This window comes from Staurois parvus, unplaced genomic scaffold (genome assembly GCF_062004578.1).
Source record: "Staurois parvus isolate SC_StPar_1 unplaced genomic scaffold, SC_StPar_1.0 ptg000629l, whole genome shotgun sequence".
In the NCBI taxonomy this organism is placed as follows: domain Eukaryota; kingdom Metazoa; phylum Chordata; class Amphibia; order Anura; family Ranidae; genus Staurois; species Staurois parvus.
Window position 1 is genome coordinate 878757 of NW_028318425.1, and position 22614 is coordinate 901370.

At 44.8% G+C, this 22614-nt stretch overlaps 1 protein-coding gene across 2 annotated transcripts in view; it reads right to left on the reverse strand.

Moving 5' to 3' along the window:
* Positions 1-22614, reverse strand: part of LOC149449343 (prostaglandin-E(2) 9-reductase-like) — a 71273-nt gene that overhangs the window by 36146 nt on the left and 12513 nt on the right. For both annotated transcript variants that reach the window (XM_089693373.1, XM_089693372.1), the window contains exons 2-5: positions 21374-21541; positions 19424-19540; positions 3034-3111; positions 2790-2912 (exon numbers count right to left, since the gene is read on the reverse strand). In XM_089693373.1, the coding sequence (XP_089549499.1) occupies positions 2790-2912; positions 3034-3111; positions 19424-19540; positions 21374-21541 (486 nt within the window). The remainder of the gene's footprint in view (positions 1-2789; positions 2913-3033; positions 3112-19423; positions 19541-21373; positions 21542-22614) is intronic.

Below are 22614 nucleotides of genomic sequence, written 5' to 3' on the forward strand. Positions count from 1 at the left end.
GGGTTGGGGGGAAGGGAAGGCAGGAGGTGGGGGGAAGTGAAGGCGGGGGATGGGGGGGTAGGGGAAGGGAGGGGGGAAGGGAGGAAGAAGGGTATGGGGAGGTAGTAGACAGCCTGGGACTCTTTGGCAGCCTTAGATTACATGGGATAGTTGGAGGTACACTAGTCTGGAGAAACTCTAGAGAACGAAGGGGAAGATATGAAGGAGAGAGAGAGAGAGAAAGGTGGAGGGTGAAACCCAAGGATAACACTGCCAAATTTAATGAAATCTTTAAAAGAATATGGTGAGATGTCAAATTTAAAAAATAATCCAACTAAAACAGAGATTTTAAATATAAACCTTCTAAACAGAGATAAAAAAAATGCTACAGGAGGAATTTTCCATTGTCTGTAGAGAAAGAGAATTAAAATATCTTGGTATAAAATTGACGGTATCTATAAAAAATTTAGATAGATTAAATTATATTCCTCTATTAAATGAGATTAAAGATGAAATAAAGAAATTAGGATGGGGATTTCAGTCATGGATTGGACGGATAAATTTGATAAAAATGGTGATTGTCCCAAAAATGTTATATAAAATTCCAAATGATACCAATTGAACTACCCGAGGTATACTTTAGTATAATTTAAAAAATCCTGACAAGATTTATCTGGAGGAATAAGAAACCTAGAATTACTGTAGTTATGATATTCTAAGTAGAGACAAAGAGAAAGGCGGTTTGGGAGTACCAGACATAAAAAGATACTATAATTCAGTAATATTGGCAAGAATTTTTGACTGGTTAGATTTTTGAAAAGCTGGGTAAAAATAGAAAACACACTAAGTTGTATGGATTTAAGCAGAAATATTTGGTTGCCTCCTAAGTACCATGGATTAGCAGATAACACAAGTTTATTTACAAGTAATGTTTTAAGAGTTTGGGATGTTCTACACAAACAAATGGGATGGGAATTTAATTCACTGCTAATGCCCCTTGGGTACACAGAGTCTTTCCCTCCAGGTAAAGAAAGTATTACAAGGAAGTGGATAAAGAAGAAAGAAGCACAATTAAGAGATATAATGAAGGAAGGGGATATATGTTCACTTAAGGAATTGGAAAGTAAGAGGGAAATATTCATGAGAATGGATGTATGGCATTATTTTCAGTTGAAACACTTTATAGGGAACCTCTCAAAACCACTAAGAAAAAAAGAGGATTGGAACCCCTTCGAGCACTTACTAGGAACACGAGGAGATGGGAAGCACGGGACTTCTAAAATATACATGATACTCACAGGTTTAAGTATGGATATAAGGCCACTATTTATAGAGAAATGGGAAAGGGATTTAGGAGTAATAATTGCTGAGAAAAAAACAAAAGAAAATGTATAGTTTAATTCACAGAAATGTAAATATGAAGGAGGTAGAAATGAACTATAAATTCTTGATAAGATGGTACATTACACCGAGTGTTGCACATAGGATAAGTGGAGATAATTCACCTTTATGTTGGCGGGGATGTGGAGATAGAGGCACAATGTTTAACTTGTGGTGGGAGTGTCATAAAATACAGTACTGGGGAAGTATAGTACACTTAATACAGGAAATAATGGAGGTCAATATTCCAAAGGAACCTGAGATTTGTCTTTTCTATGGCTCTGAGCTCTCGGTAAAAAAATATAAAAAAAAATCGGATTAGTGTACTACTTGAATGCAGCGAAAGGGCCTGATCCCCAAATTCTGGAGGGAACAACAGGCACCGAGAGTAAAGGATTGGATAGAAAGGGTGGAGAGGACTTACAAATTGGAGGAACTTTACCATATGGATGAAGATAGGATGGAGATTTTTCATATAAGCTGGGAAAAGTGGGAGGAATTTAAAAAGTCAAACTCATACCTGGAATAAATGTATTAGAGAAAAGAAGTCATGGAGGATAGTTGTAATATTAAATTTAAAAAAGTAATATTCTTTGAATAGGATTAATAGAACGAGTAGGAAAGAACATAATCAGGGCTGCGGGGGAGGGCTTAGGGGCAGGGGAGGTATAGGTAAGAGGGAGGGGAAGGGAAAAGGGGAAAAAGGATACCAAGAACAATGCTAATATCTTGATATATTTTTGGATAAATATGAATATCTTATTCTGGTGGTTTTATTAGCTTTTGTATATGAAAAATGGTATTTTTGAAAATTTATAATAAAATATTTGAATGTTAAAAAAATATATACTTGATTTGTGATGGTGCTTTTCTCTCTTAGGTAAAAACAAAGGCTTGAGTCCCAACTCCAGCCACAACTTTGTATTTTGTTTTGGATAGAGAACGGAAAGGTTGGAGCTTCTATCAAGGTAGAACTGCTGCCAGTATCCCTAATGGGGAAATGTCCCCTCACTTCCTGTCACTGGGAAACAGACAAAAAGAAAAAACATTTTTAGTTTGAACTTCCTACAATGTTTCGATTGCTATCTGTGCCTTCCTGTCCTAGTTTTCCATTTCCTGATTTCTTGTATGGTTGCCACAGACAGGAAGTGAGGGTGGGAGCCCCATACAATGAGCACAGCAAGTGTGAAGACAGAGAAGCTCAGCACACGCGTGGTGGGAACCCCTCATAATAGACACAGATGATAGAGTCCATTGGCGCTTGTCCTTGATTGCATACATCACTAAACCTTAGTACCAGTCCAGCCACCAAGTGTGCATGAGTCCTTAAATAAACATGTATTTTCCTATAATGTGTACCAATAAAAATATGTTCTCATTATCCATTAAAAAAAGTGGTTTCTTCAGGAAGGCCTATTCGCATACGTCACCTGGTTACAAACTGGTTTGTGTCTCAACCCTGGCATATTGAGAATCAGTTGAATCTGGCTGCGGTTCAAGTTGGAGACTCCGATAGACTTGGTCAGTCCAGCTTCTTTACAGTCCTCCATGGCCTGGGATTAAAAAAAGATGGTAAATTCTGTAACATATTTAACGAATATCATCTAGTGACCCCAAATTGTCATAATTTGCCAATACTTTAAATTTTGGAATCTGAACATTAAAATGCAATACCCTCCACGTGTCTCGAAGGTCTGTGTTGTTAAAGATGAGTTTTCCATTTTCGTCTGTTGGGTGGAGGTCATTACCAGGCTAAAAAATGGACAGAAAAAGAATGTCTTTGAAGACCAGATTGACAATGGTTTACAAGAACTAAAATTTCATTTGTGATTGGCCATAATCCACCCTCAGTTGGTTAAATGTTTCACCATCCATAGAGGATCTACTCTGTTGTGCTTTGGGTTTTTACAATGCAAAAATAATTATTTAGAAAGACAAGGGAAGGTTGGAAACTGTAGGGTGCTTGAGCTTCAAAGCTAAATTACTCAAGTAGTGGTACATTTATTAACTGGATTCTGTACTTATCTGTAAAATCCATTTCTTGGAATACATCACAGGACATAGATCGACCATAATATTCCATACTCATAGGGATGCCCTAGAGCAGTGGTCTCCAAACTGCGGCCCGGGGGCCAAATGAGGTCCTTTGCTTGCTTTTATCTGGCCCTTGGGGGGCATCCCCCCCAACTGTCAGCAACAGTGGGGCATAGTTCCTGCCACTGACAACGAGGCTCTAGTCCTCCCACTGACACCAATGACAGGGCACTATTCCTCCCACTGACATCAACAATGGGGCAGAATTCCTCCCACTGACACCAATGATGGGGCACTATTTCTCCCACTGACACCAATGAGGGGTCATTATTCCTCCCTCTAATATCAAAGAGGGGACACACCCACTTACACCAGGAATTTTTCTACTCCTGCTGGCCCCCTAAAAACTCCTGTCCTACAGCAATGCCCATGAGGGAAGGAAGACACAGCCAGCACTAACAGACTAAAAAGAATCTGCATAGCAGACTGTAAAATAGTGCGACCAAAAGCAGCATCCTCAGTGGCTCTAACATCTGTCTGGTAAAATCTTGAACATTGAAGGCCAGATTGTAGATTAGCAGACCTGAGCCACTGAAGCCTGATGGGAGATAGCCCAAGAGGCAGCAACACCCCTGGCAGACTGAATTATCATGGGATAATGGTTGAACTTCTCTGTCAAGTCATAGACTTGAGAGATAAGCTGAGGAAGGCAACGAGAAAATAGAGGACTATAAACTTTGTAACCCTGATTTTTAGTCCTGATGGAGAGACAAATACAGTTTGACTACCTGGTTGACATGGAAAGCTGAAACTGCAGCAGGCAAAAAATCCAGTTGAGGTCAAACAACCATCTATCATGATGAAGTACCAGAAATGTAAAAATGGAAAACCGCCTTTGGTGCAAAAAAAAAAAAACTAAAGTAAGGTCTTGCATCGGTCCAAATGGCAGTTTCTGCAAACTGATAACACCAAGCTGAGATCCTCTGGAGTAAACAGTGACCTCACTGGAAGAACAATCCACATGACATCTTGAACAAAGGTACACACCAGAGAACAAGAAGCAATTGACTTTTGAAAGAGACTACCAGTGTCAAAATCTGTCACTTGGTCATACTCAAGGCCAGTCTCATATCAATCCTGTTTGGAGAAAAGCATAACACACTCCACACTAAGTCATCTAGGCTTTCCGGGTCCTGTGGTAAATCTTCCCTGAAGAAGCCTTTCTGGCTTTTAAAAGTGTGAGGATGACTGCATCAGACATTAAGAAAAGAAAAAACAGGTAGGTACAGAGCAATTCACCAAAACGGGCCATATACTGAGCCTCTGGGGCATAAATTGACAGGTTAATTAATTATACACAATAATAATAGAAAAAATCTTTATTAAATTTACCAAAATCTATACAAAAAACTGTAAAAAATAATAAACCACCTTCCACAACCGTAATAAAACAAGGCAACGTTGCCTTAGTACCAAAGAGTACTCTAGACATCACACACATATTCATACAGCTCACATTATAACATTATAACATATCAAAGCATTAAATTCTGCGATAAAAAGCTGTATGTATCCTCCACCTAAGGGTGTCCTATCAGTGAGGCTGTAGGATCATGGTGACCCATTATCAATTAAATGAGCCAAAGGTAAATAATCACAATGCTAGAACAGCTCTGGGCAACCAAAATATAGCTCACTCAAGCTTAACAAGAAGCATAACAAGATCACCGGGTGTAAAAAACATAGGTGATTGCAACTATTTGATCAATCAGATATTGATTCATTCAGAAAGCTTCTGCTTGGACTAGGAATGTAGTAGTAGCAAAGCCATGGATATAGATGAGCGAATCTTCTATACTGAGCACACAGTCCTGTAAGCAAAGGGGGGAGCTAAATGCAGTGTCTGTGCAAATAAGTATCTCTCATAGCCCCCTAGATAGATAATAGTTCAGCAGAAAGGCTCAAAGCAACAGAGGCAGCATGTATAGCAAATGGTAAAGAGACAGTGCTCTACATCACCAGATCTTCCATGGCAGGCTAATAAAGGATGTGGAACCACAGCAGCATAAATCAGGGAAGGCAGATAAAGCAGATGGGATGGGGGCAACAGACAGAATAGCATGGCAATTCAGCAGAGGTGTTGGAACTGTCCTCCTTAGTGTCTCTCACACCCTCCACACACAAACTTCAGACACTTACAAAGTCCTTGGTCCTTGGTACAACAAGTTTCGCCAGGAACCCCAGCTTCATCAGGACGTCAACAGAAATCCCTTATCCATCAAAACTCTGACTGCAGTCAAAAACCAATCATAACAAAAGGATGAAAGATCAGACCTTACAACGGGGAGTCTGGTCGGGTTGGAAGAATCCAAGGACCATGCACCAACTGATTCAGGTGTGATAAAATTTGCCAGGATTCTTTCCACCTGCGAAGCAGACATTGAAAGAGATGTAATGGAGGAAAGGCCTAAGACAGGGAGAACTGGTCCCATGACATCACCAGGCCATCCAACAAGGACCTGACAAGAAATCTGCCCAGTCTCATACTGAACTGAATGTCAACAAATTAATTCCCAGCCTGTGCCAGTACTGACATCGAGACCTCCAGTTAGAGAGCCCACTCCTCCATCACCAAATGTTGATAGCCAAGGAAATCCACCTGCCATTTCCCTACCCCCAGCACAAGACTACAGACAGAGCAGGGTTGTAAGGGACCGCCCGGCGGTACCACTAGCACTCCACTGAATAGACGTCCCCAGCGCACGGAATCTAAGTCCCAGAGTGCTTGTTCACCAGGGCCCCTGATGGTGGGGATGGACTTGGAGCACCCAGAGACCAGGTTGTGGCTACTGGGTACGTCCGTCAGTGGTAGTGGTATGCGCCGAGGGCTCCCACGGGAATGAGTCTGATATGAGGAGGTCTGAAGACCCCACTGCGAGGGATGGATGGATGAGCAAGGTCAGACAGGCCGGGTCGGTAACAGAGAGGACGGTAAGGTACAAGGCAGCGGGCAGAGTCACACGCCAGGTCAGCAACAGCAGGTCAAATCCAATAGGGGGCATCCAGGAGAGAGGTCAGGCAAAGCAAGGGTCAGGACAGGAGAATATAGCAAGGTCAGGTACAATCCGGGTCAAAAACTTACAGGGCACAGGTTTGCAGGATACAGGATGCAGGTAAGACCAGAAGGCACTGAATGACAGCTCAGGGCCATTTAAATATCCCGCCCTGCGCTGCCATTGGTGCCCAGCGGGTGGCCGTGGTTTCTACTGCACATGCGCGAACTCGAACGCCGCGGCCGGCCCGGACCTAGTGCCCGTGTCCCTGCACAGGGCGGCGCACTGCGCCTGCGCCGGGACCATCGCTTCGGGGATCGTGGAGATCCCTGACAGTGGTGTTCTGCTCAAGACAGGATGAGGACCACTTCTTTTTGGTTTGCCTGGCTTCTGGTTCCCCCAGAAGATTGATATATGCTGCAGCCATGGCAGTTCCTGAATGAACCCTCACTGGAAGAAGCTGCAACTGGTCTGTCTTAAGCAGAACTAGGTGAATTGCTTGCAGTTCCAGTATATTGACAGGTAACGAAATCTTCTGATGAGACCACATTCCTTGTGCTGAAAAGCAATCCAGAACTCCTCCCCAAAAAGTTAAGCTGGAATCTGTTGTCAGCACTTTCCTACAAAAAGGGAGAAAAGATTTCCCTCTCCAACCTTAGGGGCTACATCCACCAGTCTAGAGACCATTAGTATTGGAATGTAGGGACGTTGGAGAGATCAATGACTGAGTCCTCCACTCCCATGGTAACAGATCACTCTGTTGTAAAGTTCTGGAATGGAACTGAGTAAAAAGCACTGCTGAAAATGAGGTAAACATATTCCTTAGCATTCTCATGAACTGAGACATGTGTCAGTGTTCCAAGAAAAAACACCTGATTCCTCAAAGCCAGGTATTTTTCTTGAGGAAGAATCACCTATCCAGGAGCAGGCCCAGACATATCAAATGCTGAGTTGGCATCAAAGCCGAACTCTGGAGATTGAGAATCAGCCAACCTCTCCAGAGAGTACATTAGGGATGAGATGTGCTTCAGGTACCTCAGCATTGTATCCTAAAAAAGGCCTAAAATTGTGCCCAAGACTTATTCAGGTTCCCACATTTGCTTTTTCCTCATTGTCCACCAATTCCTCTTCTAACTATGAAGAGAGGACAGGTGATTTTTATTACCTCGCCCCATAAAAGCTATAGTGGACAGCAAATCCTTCATCATAAAATTTAATGGTGTCCCTGCACTAGCTACAGGACCTGATAGACAAAGGGGCTCAGAACCACCTGACACCTCTCAAGGAAAACTGCATCAGTGGGGCTGTGTCTAGCATCTTGTAGACCTGGACTGAGCCTCTGTGAGCCCTCTCAGTTGCTCTCAACAGCAATAAGCGGGAAAAATGGGTAGGAACTAATGTTCTTGTTGTATGTTTATGTTGGAATCAGGGGCGGACTGACCATTTGGAAACTCGGGCACTGCCCGAGGGCCCGGGGTCAGTAGGGGGCCCCATGAGATGCCCCTGGTACCTTTTTCATAGGCTTTTTTGAGTTTGGGCAAGGACACAGGGGCCCTATGATCCCCTATTGCCCGGGGGCCCCATGAGTTGTCAGTCCGCCCCTGGTTGGAATACAATGTTCATGTATTTTGTGTGCGACAACTACATCAATACAGGTGTCCAGTAGAGATATATTCTTCAACAAATAGATGGCAGTGTTTATAAGTGTGTAGCTGCATTTATGGTTAAACTTTATGTCTTTTCTCTATAATAAAGTTGCAGTGAAGCAGCAGATAAACACATGTGGACTATGCATTATTGTCTGTTCTGTAGGTATATACAGTTGTGTTCAAAATAATAGCAGTGTGTTGAAAAAAGTGAATAAAGCTCAAAATTAGAGATGAGCGAATCGAACATGGCGAAGTGGAAATCGTTTCGAAGATTAGGAAAAATTCGATTCGCGCCGAATCCGAAAATTAGCAAACTTCGGATGCACGAATCGAATTTTCCCAAAAATGGCGGCGACATGTGTGACGACGGAGCGGGGATCTCTGGGAAGGCGCGCAGACAAGGCGCGCTGACCCATAATGCATTCATTCATGACATGTGATCGCATTAGCCAATCAGCAGCCAGCCAGCCAGCACTGTGTAATGGTGGAGCTATAAATCGCGGCCATCTTAGAATTCTCCATTAGCCTCCAGTCATTCAAGAGAGACAGACCTGTCTGTATTAGGGACAGAGTTAGGGCCACAGAGACTTTAGGGCCACAGAATCGTTACTCAGGGACACAGAATCGTTACTCAGGGACACAGAATCGTTACTCAGGGACACAGAATTGTTATTCAGGGACACAGAATCGTTACTCAGGGACAGACACAGAATTGTTACTCAGGGACACAGAATTGTTACTCAGGGACACAGAATCGTTACTCAGGGACACAGAATCGTTACTCAGGGACACAGAATTGTTACTCAGGGACACAGAATTGTTACTCAGGGACACAGAATCGTTACTGAGGGACACAGAATTGTTACTCAGGGACACAGAATTGTTACTCAGGGACACAGAATCGAAACTCAGGGACACAGAATCGTTACTCAGGGACACAGAATTGTTACTCAGGGACACAGAATCGTTACTCAGGGACAGACACAGAATCGTTACTCAGAGACACAGAATCGTTACTCAGGGACACAGAATTGTTACTCAGGGACACAGAATCGTTACTCAGGGACAGACACAGAATTGTTACTCAGGGACACAGAATCGTTACTCAGGGACACAGAATCGTTACTCAGGGACACAGAATTGTTACTCAGGGACACAGAATTGTTACTCAGGGACACAGAATCGTTACTCAGGGACACAGAATCGTTACTCAGGGACACAGAATTGTTACTCAGGGACACAGAATTGTTACTCAGGGACAAAGAATCGTTACTGAGGGACACAGAATCGTTACTCAGGGACACAAAATTGTTACTCAGGGACACAGAATTGTTACTCAGGGACACAAAATCGTTACTGAGGGACACAGAATCGTTACTCGGGGACACAGAATCGTTACTCGGGGACACAGAATCGTTACTCAGGGACACAGAATCGTTACTCGGGGACACAGAATCGTTACTCGGGGACACAGAATTGTTACTCAGGGAAACAGAATCGTTACTCAGGGACACAGAATCGTTACTCAGGGACACAGAATTGTTACTCAGGGACACAGAATTGTTACTCAGGGACACAGAATCGTTACTGAGGGACACAGAATCATTACTCGGGGACACAGAATCGTTACTCGGGGACACAGAATCGTTACTCAGGGACACAGAATTGTTACTCGGGGACACAGAATCATTACTCAGGGACACAGAATCGTTACTCAGGGACACAGAATCGTTACTCTGGGACACAGAATTGTTACTCAGGGACACAGAATCGTTACTCGGGGACACAGAATTGTTACTCAGGGACACAGAATCGTTACTTTCTGCTTCACAACCACTATTGAATTAAAGAGTATGTCAGACAACACGCAGAGGAGTGGCAGAGGAGGCAATGTTTCAGGAGCGAGCAGACGTGGCAGCAGACGAAGGGGTCGAGGCAGCACTAATCGCAGCCAGAGGTCAGTGCTTCCAGTGTCATCCAGCGGTCGTGTCTCCACCGACAACCCTGCCGTCATCGATTGGTTGACTCGGTCGTCTTCCTCTTCCCAGGTCACCTCTGACACCTACAGCCAACGGTCGGTGGGTACGTCAGACACAACCGTTAGTTGGCATGGCCCGGGAGCAAGCCCACTGAAATCACGTGTCCTCTACCTGCCCCTGTCCTTTGGTGTTCCCTCACCAAGCGAAGTATCGCATGCTGTGGGTTCAGCCCCACTGTACAGTGAGGAAGAGCTAACAGAGGGCGGTCAGGAACGGGGGGAGACATCCGCCTCTTCAGCAGCCAGGCGAAGAAGTACTGGCGAGGAGAGTGGCTCGGTAGCCGGTCTAGAGACAGGTCTGTCTCCTGACCCACACGCAGCCGAGGGGGCTAGTAGTGACGCGGAGACCCTAATTGATGATGATGAGGCTGATCGCACTTGGCAGCCTCGTCGTCATCAGGCTATTGCTTCCGCATCATCAGGAGAAGAGGGTGCCAGCTTGGCAGCGAGCAAAACAGTCGGTGGGTTGCCCAGGAGGCAGCAGGGTCACAGCAGTGTCAGTGGAGGCAAACGGCCACGGAGTAGAGCACCAGCTCCACTGCAGCCTACCACCACGGCCAGTAGTGGTGCCGGTGTGCACGGAGGAAGTAGCAGTCAGCCAGTGAGGAGTAGCGGGGGCAAAGTTTCCTACTCGGCGGTGTGGCAATTTTTCGTCAAGCCGCCCGAGGAAGTAAACGTAGCCGTATGTCGACTATGTGGCCAGAAAGTCAAGCGTGGCCAGGGGGCCCATGTTGGGACTACAGCGTTACGTCAGCATATGCAGCGTCGCAATTCGGTGGCCTGGGAAAACCGTGATAAAGATACGGCGGTTCTGCCTGCCCCAGCCCCCGCTCCATCACCCGCTCCGTTACTTGCTCCGTCACCCGACGTCAATCGCCCCCTCTATAAGCCAGTCAAGGCTCCAACACCTCTGCTGAGGGGAGTTGTCGCTCGTTGGCATCTTCCGCTCATTCAGATGCTCCTTCTCCTGCTACTCCTCTTCACGGATTCCGTCAGCAGTCTTTCTTGGAATCCGTTTCCAAGAGACAACAGTTTGCGAGCACGCACCCGACGGTGCAGAAGCTGAACGTCCTCCTGTCCAAGTTGCTGGTGCTGCAGTCCCTCCCTTTCCAAGTGGTGGACTCAGCACCTTTCCGAGAAATGATGGCTTGTGCCGAGCCGCGGTGGAGAGTGCCAAGCCGTCATTTCTTCGCCAAAAAGGCAGTGCCAGCCCTGCATTCACATGTAGAAGAGATGGTGGGCCAGTCTTTGAGAATGTCGGTCTCTGCCAAAGTGCACGGCAGCGCCGACGTGTGGAGCTGTAACTACGGTCAGGGACAGTACATGTCATTTACGGCCCACTGGGTGAACGTGGTGCCGGCACAGCCGCACCAGCAACTTGGACAGGTCACGCCGCTTTTGCCTCCACGTTTGCACGTCCTTGGTCCAGCAAAGATGTCCGCCTCTACCACCTCTTCTTCCGCCGTGTCCTCAGCCGCCACCCCCGTGCCAAGTCCCATTACCCGACCGGCATATCACATGTGCAGGGCGCAACGGTGTCACGCTGTGCTGCACCTGGTATGCCTTGGCGAACGTAGTCACACAGGGGAGGAACTTCTGAGTGTAATGAACAGAGAAATCGACAGATGGCTGTCTCCGCGCAAACTGAAAATCGGAACCATGTTGACCGACAACGGAAAGAACATGGTGTCTGCTCTGCGTCAAGGAAGGTTGTGCCATGCGCCATGCATGGCTCACGTGTTCAATCTGGTTGTCAAGCGGTTCCTAAAATCCACCATCCCACTGCAAGACATCCTTAAAATGTCACGTAAACTTTGCATGCATTTCAGCCATTCCTACACCGCAAAGCACACCCTCCTTGAGCTGCAGCGGCAGAACGGAATTCCACAGCATCGCCTGATCTGCGACGTTGCAACAAGGTGGAATTCAACCCTACATATGTTAGACCGCCTTTACGAACAGCGAAAGGCCATCACCGATTTCCTGATGTTACAAGCGGATAAAGGTACTCCCCTGTGTAACTTAGATGTCAGCCATTGGCAGCTCATGCGTGACACCTGCCGCTTGCTCAGGCCCTTTGAGGAGGCCACGCTATTCGTGAGTCGGCAGGACTATGGGATGAACGACGTCATTCCTCTGTTGCACGTCCTGGAACAAATGCTGTTAACAATGGCTGGTCAGGGTGCGGTAGACGTGGCGCACAGATCTCAATGCCACATGACCCCTGTGGGGGCAGGACAGGAAGAAGAGGAGAAGGTAGAGGAGGACATTGGTGCTCAGGAATTATTGAGTGAAATGGGTGGTTTTTCCACTCAGCGGACAGGAGTGGAGGAGCAGGAGCATCTGGTAGAGGAGGAGGAGGAGGAGACAGAGGACCCAGATGCACCGTGGCAGTATGCTGTGGAGATGGAGGCAGGGAGTCCCTCGCATTCCTTGGCACAAATGGCCCATAGCATGCTCGGTTGCTTGCGTAGCGACAGCCGAATAATAACCATCAGACAGAGGGATGACTTTTGGCTGTCCACCTTATTGGACCCTCGCTACCGTTCATAATGGTGGCCTTTTTCACACCTGCTGAGAGGGAGGCCAAAATAAAGTACTATAAAAACCACCTATGTAGTCAGTTGGTCTCTGCCTTTCTGCGCCAACGTCCATCCTCAGACACTGTGGGCCCTGTGCGCTCGCGTTCTGCTGCCATGGCAGCAGGGGAGGGGTGGGGTGGTAGGAGCAGTGGCAGCTCCACCAGCAGCGGCTGCCTCAGTCTGCAGTCGATGATGAGTAGCTTTCTTCACCAGCGCAGTGAGGAAACTACTAACCAGCTACAGCAGCAGCAGCATCAGGTGGACCTGGAGCAGGACCTCAAACAACAGGCTCGGGCCTACTTGGACAGCACCCTGCCAACCGAGGTAGACAATCCCCCTGACTACTGGGCAACGAAACTTGACCTTTGACCCCAACTAGCTGAATTTGCCCTTGAAAGGCTGTCATGCCTGGCCAGTAGCGTGGCATCGGAGCGCGTGTTTAGTGCGGCAGGAGGTATTGTAACTCCGCGGAGGACACGACTGTCCACCCAAAGTGTCCACCCACGCTGCTGACGGCTTCCATTTTTTAACCTAGTCCTGTGTATGTCTTCCGAATACTGCTGCCTCCACCGCCACCCTGCGCCATGTGCCACTTTCAGGTCTCCTTACACTGTTGGTGGGTTCCATTTTGTGATAGGGTGCTGTATGGCCTTCCATTGCTGCTGCCTCCACCGCCACCCTGCGCCATGTGCCTCTGTCGTCTGCTCACGCTGCTGACGGCTTCCGCTTTTTAACCGAGGCCTGTGTTTGGCTTCCGAATACTGCTGCATCCACCGCCACCCTGCGCCATGTGTCTCTGTCGTCTGCTCACGCTGCTGACGGCTTCCGCTTTTTAACCTAGGCCTGTGTATGGCTTCCGAATACTGCTGCCTCCACCGCCACCCTGCGCCATGTGTCTCTGTCGTCTGCTCACGCTGCTGATGGCTTCCGCTTTTTAACCTAGGCCTGTGTATGGCTTCCGAATACTGCTGCATCCACCGCCACCTTGCGCCATGTGTCTCTGTCGTCTGCTCACGCTGCTGACGGCTTCCGCTTTTTAACCTAGGCCTGTGTATGGCTTCCGAATACTGCTGCCTCCACCGCCACCCTGCGCCATGTGCCTCTGTCGTCTGCTCACGCTGCTGAAGGCTTCCGCTTTTTAACCGAGGCCTGTGTTTGGCTTCCGAATACTGCTGCATCCACCGCCTGCCCACTGCTGCTGCCAGGCCCGTAATCTGTCATGGGCCCCTGTACCGCCTCCTCATGCTGCTGCCAGGTCCAGAGTGTGTCATGGGTCCCTGTACGGCCTCCCATTGCTGCTGTCTCCATCGCCACACTCTGCCATGTGCCACTTTCAGGTCTCCTCACACTGCTGGTGGGTTCCATTTTGTCATAGGGTGCTGTATGGCCTCCCATTGCTGCTGCCTCCACCGCCACACTGTGGCTCCACACTCTGGTTTTGGCCCCGTGACTGCCCAAATGAGTGAAGTGTGCGGTGATTCTAAGATCGACGGCACTCATCTGCATGTCATACTGACTGACAGTATTAGTTCTCTTCCCCAGCAGACTCCAAGGGCATTTAAATTAAAGGTACAGTGTTCTTCACTAATATAAAGGCTCTCTGAAGCCTAGAAACACCCTTTTTATAAGTTAAATTCGCAGCGAATATATTCGCCTCGAATCGAATTTATTCCGCGAATTCGGAGAATCAGCCGAATCGAATTTTTGAATAATTCGCTCATCTCTACTCAAAATCCTTCTAATAGCTTTTATTTCCATACACACAAATGCATTGGGAACACTACATATTCTATTCCAAATCAAAACATGAAGAAAAATATATCAAATTTGTGTTGTTCCTCTAAAATAATTGAAGAAAAGTGAATATTAGACTGTTTAAAAAATAGCAGTGTTTGTATTCTTCTTTACAAACTCAAACATTCACTATATAAACTGAAAAATGTTTGAAGATTTTGCTTTCCTTTGAATAACTTAATGAATATTTAGTTGTATAAGCACTGTTTCTGAGAACTGCTGTACATCTGTGTTGCATGGAGTCAACTAACTTCTGGCATCTGTGATCAGGTATTCCAGCCCAGGATGATTGGACTACATTCCACAGTTCTTCTCTATTTCTTGGTTTTTGCCTCGGAAACTGCATTTTTGATGTCACCCCACAAGTTTTCTATTGGATTAAGATCCGGGGATTGGGCTGGCCACTCCATAACGTCAATCTTGTTGGTCTGGAACCAATATGTTGCACGTTTACGGTGTGTTTGGGGTCGTTGTCTTGTTGGAACACCCATTTCAAGGGCATTTCCTCTTCAGCATAAGGCAGCATGACCTCTTCATGTATTCTGATGTATTCAAACTGATCCATGATCCCTGGTATGCGATAAATAGGCCCAACACCGTAGTATTAGAAACATCCCCATATCATGATGCTTGCGCAACCATGCTTCACTGTCTTCACAGTGTACTGTGGCTTGAATTCAGTGTTTGGGGGTCGTCTGACAAACTGTCTCCGGCCACTAGACCCAAAAAGAACAATCTTACTTTCATCAGTCCACAAAATGTTGCGCCATTTCTCTTTAGGCCAGTCAATGTGCTCTTTGGCAAATTGTAACTTCTTCAGCATGTCTTTTTTTCAACAGTGGGATTTTGCGGGGGCTTCTTGCAGATAGCTTGGCTTCACATAGGCGTCTTCTAATTGTAACAGTACTCACAGGTTACTTTAGACCTTCTTTGATCTTCCTGGAGCTTATTGTTGGCTAAGTCCTTGCCATTTTGGCTATTCTTCTATCCATTTGAATGGTAGTTTTTTGCTTTCTTCCACGTTTTTTCAGGTTCTTTCAGGTTTTGGTTGCCATTTTAGAGCATTTGCGATCACTTTAGCTGAGCAGCCTATCATTTTCTGCACTTCTTTATATGTTTTCCCCTCTCCAATCAACTTTTTAATCAAGGTACGCTGTTCTTCTGAACAATGTCTGGAACGACCCATTTTCCTCAGAATTTCAGAGAGAAATGCACTGTAACCAGCATGTACAACATTTGCTGCCTTCCTTCCTTAAATAAGGGCTATAATTGCTGCCTGTTTTTCAAAGAATGAATGACCTCACTAATAGAACTCCACACTGCTATTATTTTGAACATGCCCCTTTCAATTACTGATTCAATTACACAGAATCAGCAGCATGCATGTCATGACTGTTGAGTCTGTTGGATTTCTATTACTCTACTACACCTACTAGTAAATTATTTTCCATGTAGAAATATAATTTCTACTAAAAACAGTGATAGATCCGGTTAGTGATGTCTGACTGCTATTATTTTGAACACAATTGTATATATATATATATATATATATATATATATAGTGAAGGAAATAAGTATTTGATCCCCTGCTGATTTTGAATGCTTGCCCACTCACAAAGAAATGATCAGTCTAAAAATCGAATGGTAGGTGTATTGCAACACTGAGACACAGAATAGCAACAAAAAATTCAACAGAAATGCATGTTTAACAAATTATGCACTGATTTGCATGTTCATGAGGGAAATATATTTGATCCCCTATCATTCAGCAGGATTTCTGGCTACCAGGTGTCTTTCATACAGATAACAAGCTTAGATTAGAAGCAGTCTCTTAAAGCGAGTGCTGCTAATCTCATTTTTTACCTGTATAAAAGACACCTGTCCACAATAGCAACCAAACAATCAGATTCCAAACTCTCCACCATGGCAAAGACCAAAGAGCTGTCCAAGGATGTCAGGGACAAGACTGTAGACCTACACAAGACTGGACTGGGCTACCAAACTATCGCCAAGCAGCTTGGTGAGAAGGTGACAACAGTTGGTGCAATCATTCGCAAATGGAAGAAACACAAAACAACTGTCAGTCTCCCTAGGTCTGGTGCACCATGCAAGATCTCACCTCGTGGAGTGACAATGATCATGAGAACAGTGAGGAATCATCCCAGAACTACACGTGAGGATCTTGCCAATGATCTCCAGGCAGCTGGGACCACAGTCACCAAGAAAACAATTGGTAACACACTATGCAGACAAGGATTGAAATCCTGCAGTGCCCGCAAGGTCCCTCTGCTCAAGAAAGCACATGCCCAGGCCCGTCTGAAGTTTGCCACTGAACATCTGAATGATGCAGAGGACGACTGGTTCAAAATGTTGTGGACAGATGAGACCAAAATTGAGCTCTTTGGCATCAACTTAACTCGCTGTGTTTGGAGGAGGAATGCTGCCTATGACCCCAAGAACACCATCCCAACTGTCACACACGGTGGTGGAAACATTCTGCTTTGGGGGTGTTTTTGTGCTAAGGGGACAGGACAACTGCACCGCATCAAAGGAACAATGGACAGGGCAATGTACTGCCAAATCTTGCGTGAGAACCTTCTTCCCTCAGCCAGGGCATTGAAAATGGGTCGTTGATGGGTGTTCCAGCATGACAATGACCCATAACACATGGCCAAGGCAACAAAGGAGTGGCTCAAGAAGAAGCACATTAAGGTCAGCCACCAAACCTTAATGACTTGGAGGGGATCTGCCAAGAGGAGTGGGCCAAAATCCCTCCTGAGATGTGCAAACCTGGTGGCCAACTACAGTAAATGCTTGACCTCTGTGATTGCCAACAAGGGATTTGCCACCAAGTACTAAGTCATGTTTTGTGAAGGGGATCAAATACTTATTTCCCTCATAAACATGCAAATCAGTGCATCATTTGTTAGACATCCATTTCTTTTGAATTTTTTGTTGCTATTTTGTCTCTCAGTGTTACAATACACCTACCATTCGATTTTTAGACTGATCATAAGGCTTTCTACTCTATTTTATTCTTATCTCATCTTAAACTGTTGTTCAACTCTTGGAGAAGGCGGATTCCCTTCCCCCAAAATGCATTGTCTGTATTTTGTGTTCTTGATGATTATGTTAAAAAAAAAAAAAAACACGATGAACATTTGTTCTAGGTGTTCATAACCACACATCTTGATGTTATGTCAGGTGGTAAAACAACCTGACATGGGTTTCAACCACTGCATACTTGCAGATGGTGACCTCGTTGGTGCCTGAACAAAGATGATGCTTTCCTTCTGGAGAGAAAATCATATGTAGACATTATCAAGGGGAATACTGTGATCTCTGTTAGAGATAATAAATACCTGGAAGTCTTAAACTTACACATTAATAGCATGCATGAGTGTAACATGGATATTACCGTATATACTCGAGTATAAGCCAAGTTTTTCAGCACATTTTTTGTGCTGAAAAACGGCCCCCTCGGCTTATACTCGAGTCAACGGGGGGGGCGCGAGGCTCCGTCAAGGGGGGCGTGTACAGGGGTGGGCAGAGGGCTGCAGTCTTACCTGACTCCCACGATGATCCATCCAGGAAGCGCTGCTCCTTCCGTCACTCCGGCCACTCCCTCACTCCTGCCGCTCGGCTCCGCCTCCTCACCGGTGATTGGCCGCCAGAACTGTAGCTCAGGAAAGGTACACAGGCGGCCAATCACGGGCGAGGAGGCGGAGCCGAGCAGACCCGCGAAAATCGAGTGAGGGAAGAGCCGGTAAGTGTACAGTGCAGAGGTGCTGCTGCAACCACATATGCTGGCTGCAGCAGCACCATACTGCAACAGGGGTCAGCAAGTGTCATTGGTGTCAGTGGGAGGAATAGTGCCGCATCATTGGTGTGACTGAAACTAATGATAGGGCATTATTCCTCCCACTGACACCAACGATGGGGCACTATTCCTCCCACTGACACCAATGATGGGGCACTATTCCTCCCACTGATACTAATGATGGGGCATTATTCCTCCCACTGCCACCAACGATGGAGCACTATTCCTCCCAGTGATACCAATGATGGGGCACTATTCCTCCCACTGACACCAATGATGGGGCACTATTCCTCCCACTGATACCAATGATGGGGCACTATTCCTCCCACTGACACCAATGATGGGGCACTATTCCTCCCACTGATACCAATGATGGGGCACTATTCCTCCCACTGATACCAATGATGGGGCACTATTCCTCCCACTGATACCAATGATGGGGCACTATTCCTCCCACTGACACCAATGATGAGGCACTATTCCTCCCACTGACACCAATGATGGGGTACTATTCCTCCCACTGACACCAATGATGGGACATAATTCCTCCCAGTGACACCAATGATGGGGCACTATTCCTCCCACTGATACCAATGATGGGGCACTATTCCTCCCACTGATACCAATGATGGGGCACTATTCCTCCCACTGACACCAATGATGGGGCACTATTCCTCCCACTGATACCAATGATGGGGCACTATTCCTCCCACTGACACCAATGATGGGGCACTATTCCTCCCACTGATACCAATGATGGGGCACTATTCCTCCCACTGACACCAATGATGGGGCACTATTCCTCCCACTGATACCAATGATGGGGCACTATTCCTCCCACTGACACCAATGATGGGGCACTATTTTTATTTTATTTTATTTTTTACATTGACTAGTAGGTGCCTCATTTCCCACCCTCGGCTTATACTCGAGTCAATAGTTTTTCCCATTTTTTTGTGGTAAAATTAGGTACCTTGGCTTATATTCGGGTCGGCTTATACTCGAGTATATACGGTAAGCCAATCATAATTTTTTATAGTTACGGGAAATAAAAACCACCAGTGTGATGACTACTTTCTAATAGGAATTCTGACCTTGAGCTCAAGGGGGCTGTGAATGATGAACAAGTCCATGTAATCCAGATTCAAATCCTTCAACGATCTCTCAAGCGCTGGACGAACCAAATTGGGGACATGAAAAGTTGTCCAGAGCTGAAAAAAAAAATGTTGCTTATTTTTGCATTAGGATTGTATGATTATGTATGTATACAACTGGCATACTAAGGCTTTGGTCTAGTTAGAAATTTAGGGGCACCACCTTAGACTATGTTCCTTTTGAAATCATAAATGCCAAGCTCCTGCCTTACTGAAAGAGTGTGTTGAGATGAATTACTTTGTGCACACATCTCTGGAAAGAAATGATCATATGTAAGAAGGACCCACTAAGCCATTATGTGTGTTGAGGACTCCACAAATAAATATATGTATGGAAGACCACCCTCCAAATGATTATGTATAGCAAGGGGTCCCTGAACAATCATGGTTATGGACAACCTCCAAAATGATTATGTAGTATACAGAGGACTCCACAAACAATCATGTGTACAAAAGATTATGTGGGTATAAGACTCCACAAAATGATCATGTGAGTGGAGGACACCCAAAACAATACGTTCTATGCACACCCAACAAAATTATGTGTATCAAGGAGTCCTAAAATAATTATGGGTATGGAGGACCCCACATAAATATGTAAATCAAGGAATCCCTAAACAGTTATGTTTATGGAGGAACTCCCAAATGATCATGTTTATGAAGGACCCCCCAACCAATCATCTGTAAGAAGGACTACCCAAATGATCATGTGTATGGAGGACACTCCAAACAATAATGAGTTTCAAGGAGTCCCAAATTGATCATGTACATGGTGGATCCCCCTAAGCAATTATGTGTATGAAGGATATCCCAAACAATTATGTCTACGGAGGGCCTACAAACAATCATGTAATGCAAAGACTCACCAAACAATCGTGTATAGAGAAAATCCCAATCAATAATGTGTATAACAGGGGGCCCAAATGATCATGTGTATGAAGTGAAGGCCCCCCAAAAGATCATGTGCACGGGGTTCTACACATGATCACTTGTGATAGAGGAACCTCTAAACTATTATGTATTAGACATGTGAACAGCAGAAAATTTTGTTTTGTTTCAGATGCATTTGTAAGGTAGATCATTTTGTTTTTTCGTATTCGTTCATTTTCGGGATTTGCATCATATCTTTGGCATTCATTTTATATATTCATTGGTTTGGGCGGATTCGAAAAGTTTTGCAGATTTTCCGGAAGATTGCTATATATTCGATATAATTCGATATAATTTTGAATCTGACCAGTTCGAATCAGATAGATTTGATATTTACAGCCTTTAGTCCAACCCATCAAGAGAAACGGCATGAGCTGATTGGACATCCAAATAAATGAATGGCTAAGAAAATTTCATTTTAATTTTGTTTTTGATTCACTGTAATTTGTTTCTGTTTTGTTTCAGATATTCATTTACATCCAAATGGCTGAATAATACATTTTTGTACGGAAACCGATTCCCAATTAACCAGATCGTACATACAGTATATCCATTATGTATGGAGGACCCCCAAAATGATTATAGGTATAGAAGAGCCCCACAAACATTAATGTGTATGAAGGACCCCCCAAACGTTTGTCTATATGAAGAACTAACGATTGTGTGTGGAAGACACTGCAGAAAACCCCAGAGAACTCCAAGAAAAAACTGGTCAGCCTGAATTCATTAGTCACCATTGTTCCTGAGATAAGTCCCACATTGGGGGTGTCTGAAGAGAACATAAACAGGCTTGCTGGGCATATTTGTGTCAACAATCATTGATTCGAACAAGTCATTGCAAACAACAATCCTGCAACAGCTGGATCTTTCCACACCATCCCTTGACTAGGGTTTGTATGATGATACTACTGTTTGATGTATTCACCTTTTTGTTTTTTTATTCAAAGGGTGAACAGTTACCTTGCTGGTGTAGAATACATCCTCTCTCTTCACTGTCCCATCTGCAATCTTTGTGTTGATTGCACGACCAACCTCCACTTCATTACCATACATAAATGCAGAGTCAATGTGACGATATCCAACATCAAGGGCCACTTTAACTGCCTCTTCAGCCATGGACTTGGGGAACTATTTTAAAAAAGGAAAATATTAACTATAGTTTATTAAAAAAATTGTTTTTAGAGGTTTTTTTTAGTCTATTATATACTTTTAAAAAATATAAATATCATAAAATATTATATGAGAATATATGGTAAATATATATCACTTATTGTCACTAGGTGGCAATTTCTAAACAACAGCTCTAGTTTTCTGGTGCTCAAAAATCAATTCTGTTGCAAAACAGCAGGAGAGATCAGATTACACACAGCTGAATGAGTCAGAAAAGGCACACCCAACTCACTCCCTCTTTCCTAGCAGAGACAGGACCATCATAATTAGGCTACTTTAACACTGATCCGCCACAAAAACACAGCAAAAAACTCATAGGTGTTTTTAGCACACTTTTACCATGCTTTTGCTGTGCTTTCTGGGTGTTTTTTAAAGGACACATGACTTAAACACTGCTCCAAAAGCGCTTCTCAGAGGCAATTTTGAGGCATTTTTAAGGTGGTTTTTGGGCATTTTTCAGGAATTTTCCATTGATTTCAATGTGAAGAGACGTTTTTGGGGCTTTTTTTTTAACTCCCCAAACATGCCCCAATGATGCTGCAAGCAGGAGTTTTTACACACCACAGCGCAACACCTCAGTGTGAAAACATACAGTACATAGATATACATTCACATACATAAGGAAACAGTTTTCTTGAGCTTTTCAAGCACTTTTTAAAATGCAAAAACGCTTGAAAAACTCCTCAGCGTGATAGCAGCCTTAGTCTGTTTTTCTGAAAACTAAGAATAATGGATGTACCTTGTACTGAAAATAATTTTGTTAAACAAAGAACATTTTAATACAACAAAAATAGTTTGTAATCTTTTAAAAAATATACTTTCCCTGTAATTATAGATACTGTATATGTATATAACAATTGCCAGCACCTAACAAATGGTCAGACAGACTATGATGCTTCAGAACAAATAATGTTTGAACCTCACTGGTTTCAGTTTCTTTTCACAGGTATAATGGTCCCACTTCTCCTGTCTTTTTCCATTCTCCATATAAAATAAATGTAAAATATGTTAGGAACAGAGGACAGATCTCA